The 11,972-nt window shown below is 41.1% G+C and overlaps 1 protein-coding gene across 1 annotated transcript; it reads left to right on the top strand.

Moving 5' to 3' along the window:
* The first annotated feature begins 3,474 nt into the window (after positions 1-3,474).
* SOD2 (superoxide dismutase 2) lies at positions 3,475-11,025 on the top strand. Its single transcript, XM_048935164.1, has 5 exons — positions 3,475-3,607; positions 4,115-4,317; positions 7,660-7,776; positions 9,033-9,212; positions 10,500-11,025. Exons 1-5 carry the CDS (start codon positions 3,579-3,581, stop codon positions 10,643-10,645), a joined length of 675 nt encoding a protein of 224 aa, XP_048791121.1. The 5' UTR covers positions 3,475-3,578; the 3' UTR covers positions 10,646-11,025.
* The last annotated feature ends 947 nt before the right edge of the window (positions 11,026-11,972 follow it).

The following is an 11,972-nucleotide window of genomic DNA, read 5'->3' as shown; positions in this document are numbered from 1 at the left end:
GTGAACTGACTTTGCAGGTGTTGCAAGTGGAGGGTAGGGGGGGAGCACACTTAGACTGAACAAAAGCAAGTTAGGAATTTCTCAGACTTGAATTTCTGGTGGTTTTTGTTCACTGGTTTGTGGTGGTAGCAATATGCAAGGTAATGAAAAGGGTACTGACTTCAGTAAGTGCTGTCCAAAGGGCAAAAATGAAAGCATTTAACTACTTCCAGGTAGACTTAAATCTGGTTTCAGCATTTTCCTAACACAATCCTGCAATTACCAGGCAGCTAATGCAATTCTCTCACATGCAATAAACAACTGGCAGTGAATGCTGAAACTGTTGCTTGAAAGCAGTATTTCTCTAAAGTTAGGAAATACTTGGGTGTAACTGCAGTTTAGTCAATAAAATCATAGATTATAGAGGAGTTTCCAGGGTATTAAATGAGAACTAGCACCTGTAGTATTGCTGTCCACAAAAAAATGTAATTAGTTGCAACTGTTAGTAGCCTTCGTGTATGCTGGAAACATACTAGTCTATGTACTAATGCTACTTTAATTTCGTAGAGCTTAGATGTTGAAACAACTTGGCAGTCACTGGAGGCATTAATTCCATTGGCAATAACCTCATGGGTTTTTTTTTGGAATGTTACTTCAGCCCTTATTACCTGAAAAATAGCTGTTAGTGGACAGTTGAGCATATAGAAATTAAGTGACATAAAAAAAAAGTACAGGCATCTAAAGTAATTTCTGGTGTACAAAAAGTTCCCTGATTTTAATGTGTATATTGTACTTCAGTTGCTTTGTGGCTATTATAAGTCTAAAAGGATAGTAATAATAAAATGATAGTAATAGACAGTTCCAATGACTTGATAATAGATATGGTACAAAGCCTTGCAAGAATGGCGGTGGTTAAAATCTATCTGAAATATGGAAGAAACTCGTTGAGAAGATGGCATCTAGGATAAGGAATTAGATAAGAATTATTTTTGGAGTTGAAGTAATGGCTATTGTGCTGTGAGGGAGGGGCAACTTTTCACTTAAATTTATCAGTTATTGTGGGAAATCAGGTCTTAAGTTCGTGAAGATTTGAATTTTCTCAAGAGTGTGTGGTGCTTTTAATAGTTAAAAAAAGAAAACAAAACCATACAACTTAGCTAAATAGCTGGAAAGTTAGAAATGCAAATGATAACTGCATACTAAGCATTGGCTTAACTTGGAAAATAAATGCAGGGCAAGAAAAGCCATTCCATTTGTCATTCTCTGCTTAAAAGTTGCCTCCTAAATAAGCAGGCTGGGATGTTACATTTTTTTATTAATAATTTTTATTTTAAATGAAAGCATAATTTAAAACCATCATGTAATTGGCTTGCTTTTTTGCAATGCTTGCTGTAAAGCAGTAGTGAAATGCAGTATAATAATACACAGATAAATTTAAAATCAATAACGTTCACGTTCTGGCTGTCCATACATACAGTGTATGTTATGGCTGTTAATAATCCTGGAGATGACTGTCTATACATTATTTTCAGTTTTCAGGAAAATCCTGTTTTCAGATAGATTTTGGTTAAGATTATTCATCGTGTGTTCATTAGATTTCTAGAGTACAGCTGGCTGATAACTAAACCTTAAGTTTGCATGGTGTTCTAGGGCCCTTTAAAGGGCCATTGAAGGAAGAACTACCATTCTGTACATCTGTGCAATTACAATTTATTACAATGCACTTTGATTCCCTTTGTGGATCTCTCCATGCGGGTTTGCTGGTAAATTCCAAGATGAGGTAAGTTATTCTAAACGCAGTCATTCAGACTTCACCCCTTCCATTGTTCTTTGTTTATTTATTTGGTCCTATAAAAGATCTCTGAACATAAGTGCTTATTTAAATAAGATTAAAAAACAGAAGTAGTTGTTTGTGTTAGCAAAGATGTTTTCCCCGATAATTTGAATTAAACTTCATCTAGTGTTAGTCTTGATTTTACAGAATGCTTCATAACTTTGAGTGAAGGATTCTCTTCTCTGGCCCTATGGGAGAACTAATTTTTCATGGTTTTTTTTAACTCTTTTGCACTTACTATTCAATACTGATTATTTTAGCTGATGGAATTAAGGTGCACGAAGCATTCTCACGAGCATTAATGGCCGTGCATGATGGGAGAAAATGGATATTGGAAAACGAGATACGCAGAGAAGTGAGGAAGAGAACTGAAATGGAACAAAAGTAAGTAGATCAAATTGATAAAAAGGTGTTTGTAAGCGCCTCGTTCCCAGCAATTGAGGTGGATAACTCCTAAAGGGCAACACCAGGCTGCTTGCAAGCCCTGGTACAAGCTGCTGCCTGCCTCTGCTTCCAGTACTGACACTCAGGGGTTTCCAGTGCCTCTGCTGCATGCCCAGGCGTAACAGGATGGAGTGACAGATGAAGTCAAAAGACCTTTGTATTCACTTTCTGCTTAAAAATGTCTGTCTAAGAAATTGACTTGTTGCTTCACACTGTGGTACACTGAAAATGTTGAAATGTGAAGCATTCTACATGCCTGCTCCACAAATCATTGCATTTAAAGTCAAGGGATGGCTACGTTTGATATGTCTATAATAATAAAAAACAGAGGAGGACATGTAAACTGTCTGTTTAACAGTTCTTTCTGTAGCCCACCACTACTGTATTATGAAGCCCTGAGAACACCCCATTCTGCACGTGTCAAATTCTGACAGATTCTTGCAGCTTACGGCTCATACAAAATATGATCATAAATGGGAAAAATATGGACTCCTGAGGTCAAAGGGAACTGCTGTGGTGTATTTGGTGGGCTGCTATCAGGCCAGCTGCCAAGCCTTGCTGCAGCAAGCTCTCAGGGCTGAGCTGCCTGCTTCTGGCAGCACTGCTCATGCACGAGTAAGAGCTGGACAGCAATGTGCAGGCATCTTTTTGAGAGAGCTTTCTCTTCCTCTCTTTGCTTACCTTGTGGACCTTTTTTTCTCTCTGTTCTGGAGCAATCACAGGGAGCATTGTGCTCTCGCTAGTGTTGCTTAGAAAAATGACCTTTCCTATTTCTGCTTGATTTTAACCTCTGGAACATCTAGGGGGCTGATCTAAGCAACCTTTTTTTTTCTGTAAATTGGATTGAGCATGCTGTACATAACTTTTTTTTCACGCATCATTTCAAAGTCTTAATGCATTGCAACTGATCCTCACAAGCGGTGTACCTCCTTTTTCCTATCCAGTTAGTGTTGCCTGTTGACTTCTTTATATTCCCAAGGTCATGGCTTCTACTAGAACCGTTTGCTCGGGACCTGACCCAAACGGGATGGAACCCCGTTAGCCATGGCTCTATCGGTGAGCTGATGTTCACTGCTCCGTTGTACCACTGGTCTGGTAAGTGAGACAGCGGGTTCACCTTCTACCTTGTGCTGTACAGGGCAGTAACGGCGCACGTCTTTCAAACACAAACAGCGGTCAGTGACTCAAGCTCTTGAAACCACCGCTACCGATCCTCTCTCAGACGCCCGCCCCTCCCCGTCCCGCCGGGAGGCCCCGCCCCAGCAGTGCGGGCGCAGGCGCGGAGTGCCGTCGGTGCGGTGCCCGCAGAGAGGTGGCTGCCATGTTGTGCCGCCTGGCCTCGGCGGGCAGGTGAGAGTCGCGCCGCGCCGCCGCTGGGAGGGAGGAGAGGTGGGGGGCGCCGTGCTCGCCGCCGCCCTGCAGCGTGAGGGGCGGCAGGGCCCTGGGCTTCCGTGTCTGGGCCGCGGGACGGGGCGGAGGAAGGGGCACCTCCCGTTGTCCCCTCCATTTCGGGAAGAGGGGGTGGCGGTGCCAGCGATGGTCCCGCGAGGTGCAGCCGAGCCGGGCAGCGCGGCCGAGATCGGCCTTTTTAGCGCTGTGGGATTTCGACCCTTTTTCGTATCAAGGTCACCTGTGCAATGGCCCTCGGGGCTGGCCTTCCTCCCAGCTCAGAGCGCTTCCTGTCGTTACGACGCAAGAACGTGGGTTAGGAGGTGGCAGCTCTGCATCCAGAAGCCCCTGTATCGGTGACCTTCACGTGGGCAGCTGGCCGTAGCAGGCCAGCGTTTCACTCTGCTGAAGTGGTGAAGCACAAGTGCTGTGTGAGACTGCTGCTTCCTTTTCTCGTTTCTCATCTAGAAGCAGGGCTGCGTTGGTAGCACCCTTAGGGTGCTCGGTCGCAAGGCAAAAGCACACTCTTCCTGACCTGCCCTACGACTATGGCGCGCTGGAGCCCCACATCAGTGCAGAGATCATGCAGCTGCACCACAACAAACATCACGCCACCTACGTGAACAACCTGAACGTTACGGAGGAGAAATACAAAGAGGCGCTGGCGAAAGGTGCGTATGGCCATCGTCAGCAGGTGAGGAGAGACAGTGTGAGCTGTTGTGGATTTACGCTAGTGACTGGGACCAAAGGCAGAGTCAGTAGGAAGTTGCCCCTGAGAAATACAAGTGATTTGCTTGAATGCACGTGGGCAGCACGTTGGTTACCTATGAAAGCTTAGAGGTGTTCAGATGGCCTTGTAAGCCTAATAATAATAACTTGTGCAGTTTGAGTTAATGAATGAATGAGGTTGGATGAAGATTCAAGCAAACAAAATTGGCTGTTGCTTTGTCATGCTAATGGTGGAGCCAGGAAAGCTGTATTCCAGGGGTTAATTAGTGAGGAAGGAAAGTAAAATACAGGAAAGCAACGTATCTGCTACAGATGTCATTACGGCTGTGTAATGACTAAGGATTCAGCCCCCAATGGAGGTAGAATTTCTGGCTAGCAGAAACATTGCATTTTTTGGACCCTTGGAGGTATTTAAAAGAAAAACAAAAGCCCCCTATCCTTTGGTAGGCTCTCACTGCTTGCTCTTGTTAGTAGTGTTTCTGGAGGTAGAACTTAATATTTCATAAGGATTTTGCTGGAATTACTCTGCAGCACATTGGTGATGGTCACACACATCAAAGCAGGCAAATATTTGCTTGCGGCATTTTCGTGTGTGTTTTGGGTTGGCTTATTGGGTGATATTCTCGTATAGAACATGTAGTATTTGACCCTCATTAGAAAGACTAAGGCCACGTTTTAGGAAAGGGTAAAGTCTGAACTGCTCCTCTTTTTGTCAGTATTGTCATTCTCTTCCCACACTTGAAAACTGAGCCTTGCCGGAACTAGTGCACAACAGTTTGGTTATACTGCAGATCTCATGACTGTTTAATGTCTTCTCTGGATAACAGAACCTTGAAACTGACTTTTCAGCAATAGTAAGTAGTTTTCAGATTATCTTTAACGTTTTCTTTAGCTATCTGTATCTGCTCAAATAACTCAGAAGCTGTCTTGACTTGAATCCATTGTCTCCTGTTACCAGTTCTTCTAAAAATGAGTCTGCTCATCTGTGATAAGGTCCTGCTCAGCAACTAGTAACTTTGTTCCAGAAAACTTTCAGCATAAGCTGGTTCTGATTACTTCTTCATCAACATGTTCTGTATGATGCCAGTTAAAGGCTATAGTCATAAAACTTATTTTCATTGAAGACTTATGCCTTTGAGCTGTGGTGCTTTACTGTGCTCTGAGAATGGAAAGGAATCATTTAGTCAACTGAGAAACTGAGCTTACAGGTCTCTTGAGCATCTCTTCTGAGCTGAACCTGTCCAGTGTGACTGTATTAAGGAGTGTGGTAAGCTGGAGCAAAGGCCAGGGGCTCTACATACAAGTAGATTCGAGGATACTTTGTGGTATCTTAAGGACAAGTTACCTTTCTCCATCCTCGTTTCCAGTGCCAATTTCAGCAGGACTGACTTGACGGTGCCACAAATACTGTGCTTTAAGACAGTGATCAAATGCCATCTCTACCTCGTAGTGGTCTTGGGGAGTAGGTTTCTCTACAGCATGGTGGGATAAACACTAATGAAGACATTACCAATGTCCTGAGTTATTTTTGGATTCCTGGCTCGTAGGATTATGTGGATGAGTTTAGTGTCTTAAAGGCACGTAAAATTCAAGGAGAGTTTCCTGAAAATTCTTTTGAACTGGGCGTGAGAGATATGTCATATCCTCAGCTTGATACCTAAATGCAGCAGGTAGTATCAGTGCTAGCTGCATTGCATGCTTTGTTCCAGTCCTGTTCCTGTAGGTTTTGTTGCATTGAGTGTGATTATGGCTGGAAATGCAGCAACTACATATTAGTTACTGGCTTGTTTCTAACTTAGAGATATTTTTCTGAATGATACAAGTTAAACTGTCTTGCACCTGAAAATGGATTTTTGCTGGAACAAAATTATTCTTAAGAAAATACAATAGAAAACTGGAGTTTTTTTGTGTCAAGGAAATTCTTAACAATGACAATGATCATTTCCAGCAAAAAGAGCAAAGGGTTGTGTGATTGAGCACTATTGTGATTTATTTTAACAAATAATTGAATTCTGTATATTGAGAGTCTTGTGAGTCGTAGTGGAACTTAACAGCTTCCTCCAGATATTTTATTTGTGTGAGACTTGCAAAGACCATTGTGGTTTCTTAAGGATATGAGGAAATGCTGAGAACTTGTAATTCTAGAAACAAAAACAAAACAAAAAAAGCTTTATTAACAGGTGCTTCATGTCTGTCCTGAGATGGCTCATTCCTTCCTATAGGAAGACTGTGCCCAATCATTCCTGAAAGAATAGGGGGAGCAGCTGCTGCACTGATTCCATATTTGAGAATGTATTGGAAAAAGTCTCAAACAATTGCAGTGTTCCAATTCTTTAAAAAATAAAAATAACATTCAAAATACTTGCGTCAAGGTGGTGTAACACCTGTCATAGGGCACAAATGAGTTCTTTAAGGAATATGACACGTTTTGCTTGAGGTTCAGGGCCCTCTGATCTTGAGTGGTACGAGAGTTAGGTTGTATGTAGGGCAGTAAGCAAGGGTTGGGATTGTGTGTAAGCTAATCGGATATGCTATGGATGTTTCTTGATGAACCTTGATTTTCTCTTGAAGTTAAGGACTACCTGGACTGAGAAATTGTGGGGAGTTCACCAATATGAAGCAGTGGTATTTAGGTGCAGAGTTCTGTAGTGTTGAGGAAAATGATCTGGGTCGTTATCTCTTCCTGCAAGTATCTCCCTCCAAAAAAAAAAAACCTCACCCAACCAAACAAAACAATTTTCCTCCCCAAAGTAAATGAAAAAATGTAAGGATAAGAACATCTTGTTTGTGTGTTTTCCTGTTGTGCTTGTCAGCTGTTTCTGGAGCACGCTCTGTTTACCTTCTTTAAGGTGTTTAAGAAACTTAAAAATTCTTAGTTTGAAAATCAGCAACAGTGTTCTTGTCTAGTAATAGTAATATTGAACAGTTTTCTAGTGCTAGATCCTTATTTCATTCTGGTACTGCTGTTTGTTTTGTTTAGCTGTGGAATGGCAGTAGATACTTCACTACTGTAGATGTAACATGAATTGCCTGATAGCTGGAGTATTGGCACATCACATGCAGTTACAGAGCAAGAAAAGGCCAACGATAAAGAAATCTTTAATGCAGTTTGTCAGTGACTATCTAATGTGTGAGTAACACTCATAAAACCTGCCTTTTCCATAGGCATGTTACAGGCTAGTAAGACTTGAAAGATTTGGGGTGTTGGTGGAGGCCTAGTAACAACTTAATGACTGCTGTGGTGGTTGTGTTATTATTTATCTATTTGTGTTCTGCATCCTCAGGTGATGTTACAGCTCAGGTGTCGCTTCAGCCTGCACTGAAATTCAATGGTGGGGGTCATATCAATCATACCATCTTCTGGACAAATCTTTCTCCCAGTGGAGGAGGAGAGCCTAAAGGTTAGTGCTTGTTATGAGTGTTCATTGAGTCAGTCTTAATTGACCAGCAGAACTGATGATCTTTTCTCTCTTTGAAAGAGTTTAAGTCTTTATTTTCCTTATTTTTCTGAGTTTATTTGCCTTTCTATATGACAGCTGCCATAGTTCTGAGGAATTCAGGGTCTTGTTCATGCAAGTGAAAAATATGAAAAGATAACTGTGCTAATTATATTTTTAAAGATGATTGTCTGGATGTTGCAGAATAGTTGACTGTTGCTGTATATTGTCCTTTTCATCTTTATAAGATAAAACACTTATCCATAACTGTGCTAATTGAGATTGCATTCACTTACTCAGTTCACAGGAAGGAAGGAAATGTGCTGCAGACTACCCAGCCTAGTGATTGGATATATGCTCCATTTTCAGTTAGGGATGGCTTAGCATTTAAAACCCAAAGGATGAAGTCCCATTTGGGAGGATAGAGAAATGTAATCAACAAGTGATCTGCAATTAAAGGCAGTGGTCTTATAATACAGATCTCACAAGGGCTGCTGTGATACATGTGAGGGTTTTAAATTGAGATGTGTTTCAGATGGCATTCCTGGGGAAGATCATAGAATCAGAGAGGTTGAAAAAGGCCACTGAGATCATCCAGTCCAACCATTAGCCCATCACTACATGCCTATTAAACCATGTCCCTCAGTACCATATCACATCACCACGTTTCTTGGTCACCTCCAGGGAAGATGACTCCCCCACTTCCTTGGGCTGCTTGTTCCAGTGCTTGACCACTCTTTCAGGGAAGAAATTTTTCCTAATATCCGACCTGAAGATGTGTTAAAGCCTTACCTTTGTCTGTGAAGTTACTGTGAAAGGTGGTAAGCTTAAAATGTCATCTTTCAGTTCCAGTTGGATGGTTCAAGTCTTCCGCAGGAAGCCTGATGAAACCTATCTGAAGATGCACCTTCAGCTATCACCAAGAAATTTTTAGATCTGAGGGCAGAAGGAATGAAGAATGCAGAATTTTCCAGCATTGCACTGTACTATTGAAAGCACCATGACTGTCCTTGATAACAGCATGTTTGACTACTGTTCTAATTTGTTTCTTGACTGCTGTCTGGAGCAGGTTGGGACAAAATGCATCTGTACTGTCTAGACAGTTCCTTCAGAGCCCAAATGCGTCCGCATCTCTCTTCTGTTTCCAGGTGATGTCTGGGAATTGAAATATGTTAAATACCTCATATTCAGTGATGTTTCTGTGCTTTTTTTTTTTAAAGGAGAATTGATGGAAGCCATCAAACGTGACTTTGGTTCTTTCGCAAACTTCAAGGAGAAACTAACAGCTGTATCAGTTGGTGTTCAAGGATCAGGCTGGGGGTGGCTTGGCTATAATAAGGAGCAGGGACGTCTACAGATAGCAGCCTGTGCAAATCAAGATCCTTTGCAAGGAACAACAGGTCAGATTTCTTTCTTCCTCTTCCACCTTTTGCTAATATCAGAGGCAAATGTAGGAGATATGAGAATATGAGGAATCATCTGGAAAATTGAGTATCATTTCCAGCAGAAGCAGAAACAGTTTTTAAAGCAGCATTTGTAATGCAGGACTTAGAAATTCTGTGGAGAGTAATAGGTTTTGCTTGCAGACTGTCTAATCAAAAGGGAAATAGATGGGGCATATTGTGAAAGAGCATTGGGCATTAAATTTAGGTTAGGCTGCTCTGGACTGTTTCTGAGTAACAGCAGTAGCTTGCCTGTCGGAGCATTGGGAAGATAAGTGTCTTAGCTTTAGATTGTTTTCTCTTATGAGGATATATTTACAGACCTGATGGTGTAGGCCAGACACCAGGAGAGGGGAAGATGTGTATAATATTTCTTGTTATGAAACAGGCTAAGCACTTAGAACGTGCTTTTCTACTGTTGATAGTGATGAATGTCAATTAAACAAGGGTTGGATGGGAACATCTCTTAGGGCTAGACAAGCAGCTGAGATCACTTCTAAAGGTATGTTTGTTTGCTTAGAGAGACATAGCAGTGAAGACGACAGCTTGGACACGCTCCACAGAGGAAAGACCTGATCCCCAGTGAGAATCCTGCTGTGATGGCTGTTGTCCAAATCCAGTCACAGATGTCTTTAAAACATGTTCTGTGAAATTCATAGAGAATGATAGGGAATATCATGTGTTTTCCCTGTTTACTTTGAACTTCTGCAGTGGTCTGTGCCCTGCTTATCAGTGAGGAAAAAGGAGAAAAAGAACAGTTTTAATGTTGAGACGTAGTATAATGAGTAAATTTCACCCTCTCCCACACATTGAAAACTCCCTACTAAAAATTCAACTAGAAAGATGTTTTAGCACAAAAGCAAGGAAAGCAGTGAAACAGTAACTTACAATTGAAGTATTGGAAGCAAATACTCATGTCAAGAGACTTCTTTGTGGTGTCTTGGTCCAGGAATATACTCATGTTACTGTGTGTGTGGAAGATGCAAACTTTTCAAAAATGTCTTCCACTGCTTTCAGTTGTGTCTTCAATGAAGTTCTAGGGTATTCATAGGTTTATATTCTAATAATTCAGTTTATACAGTGTGTGTGGAGAACAGACAGGTCTGTAAAACGTTGTAATGAGCACCTGTGTTCTGGAGAGCTCTCTGTTTCTACAGTTGAAGAAATTTGATAATTACAAACTAAGATTTTGAAGTGGAGCATTTCTTCACAGGCTTAAAAAACTGTTATCCTCCTTTTTTACAGGTCTCATTCCATTGCTGGGAATCGATGTATGGGAGCATGCTTATTATCTTCAGTACAAAAATGTTCGACCTGATTATTTGAAAGCTATCTGGAATGTGATCAACTGGGAGAATGTATCTTCAAGATATGCATCTTGCAAAAAATAAAGTGGAATTCTTGCATAGACTACTACAATGGCACCACTTCTACTTTGGTTTCACTCTTGTAATAGTTTCTGTGGCATACAAATGAATTGCTATAATACAGAAATCACCTAGCTCATCCCGCAAAAGCATTTCATAATCAAGCAACATGTCTGCTTGTCTAATCCTATGGAAAGTGTTTGCTTAGGTTTTTGAAGCTTTAAACTCTTGTGCAACAAAGGGAAGAAGACACTTTGAGTAATCTGTTCCATTGCATATAGAAACATAGTTCACTTTGTTGAAGCTTAATGCAATAATGAGTTTCTTTGTTGCACTTAAATACCTAAGTGGAAACGCACACTTTGTGTTACTATGAACAAATAAAACTCAAAAGAAGAATCTTATGTAACCATCTAACAGACTCGTCTTTGGTAGCAGCTGATCTGGTTACTAGATTTGAACAGGGCTGGGGAAGAGTGGTGTTGCAATTTGCTGTTTTACAGGCAATGGAATTTTCTTAGAAACCAAGAAGATAAGAAGCAGAAAATAGGCATTGTGGTTGCTTGCCTCACTTGACAATCTTCAGTCATCCCTACCCTTTCCTGGGTCTCTTGTATGAGATCTTCATGTGGTGTAGCCGTATATTAGCTTTTGAAATGTTGTCTTGGGTAAGAGGTTACAGTACTGATCAGAATAAATTGTTTCTACAGGAACTGAATAACAGCATGTGCTACCTGTTTCATGCTAGTTGTTTGAATGTATCCTGAAACTACTTTTAGCTTTAGAGACCGATTGCATGCATCTGCAAGTATATACTGTCTTTCTATAGCAGTGGTCCTGAGGCAGTATTTACAGGTTAAACTTAGCACTTGAGGCAGGAATGAAGTACAGTCTGGTATTACAGAAGCATTCTGAAAAGGTCATCAGAAATACATGGGGAGGTTGATGTGTTAGGGTTGCTTTGTTAATTCTGTTGCAGGTAGTTCAGATGCAGTGCTACTGAACATATCTAGTAGCTTGTGCATAAATTTTCTTTGAGCATTTCTAGAATGGTCCCTTAAATTAAAGGTGGATTATCAGAGAAACGAGGAATATGTTTGCATTACCAGACTGGTAGGCTCCTGTTTTGAAGTATCATGTAAGATTAAAGTGGAGATGTTAATGAAAATAGGAATGCATTTAATCAGCTGGTGCAGGGAGAGAAACTGCTACCACCATAGGAACAATCTTTAGTCTCTAACCAAAACTTTGAATGTTCATTGTAAATTAAAGTGTGTTGCACAAGGTGGCATATTTTGCATTTAAAATGTTTGAGGGTTTTGTGTTCTGCTGTGTGATCTTGAGCTGCTTA

This window comes from Lagopus muta, chromosome 2, assembly GCF_023343835.1.
Source record: "Lagopus muta isolate bLagMut1 chromosome 2, bLagMut1 primary, whole genome shotgun sequence".
Taxonomy (NCBI): domain Eukaryota; kingdom Metazoa; phylum Chordata; class Aves; order Galliformes; family Phasianidae; genus Lagopus; species Lagopus muta.
The sequence above is the reverse complement of the archived record's forward strand: the minus strand, read 5'-3'. Positions and strand labels throughout refer to the sequence as shown.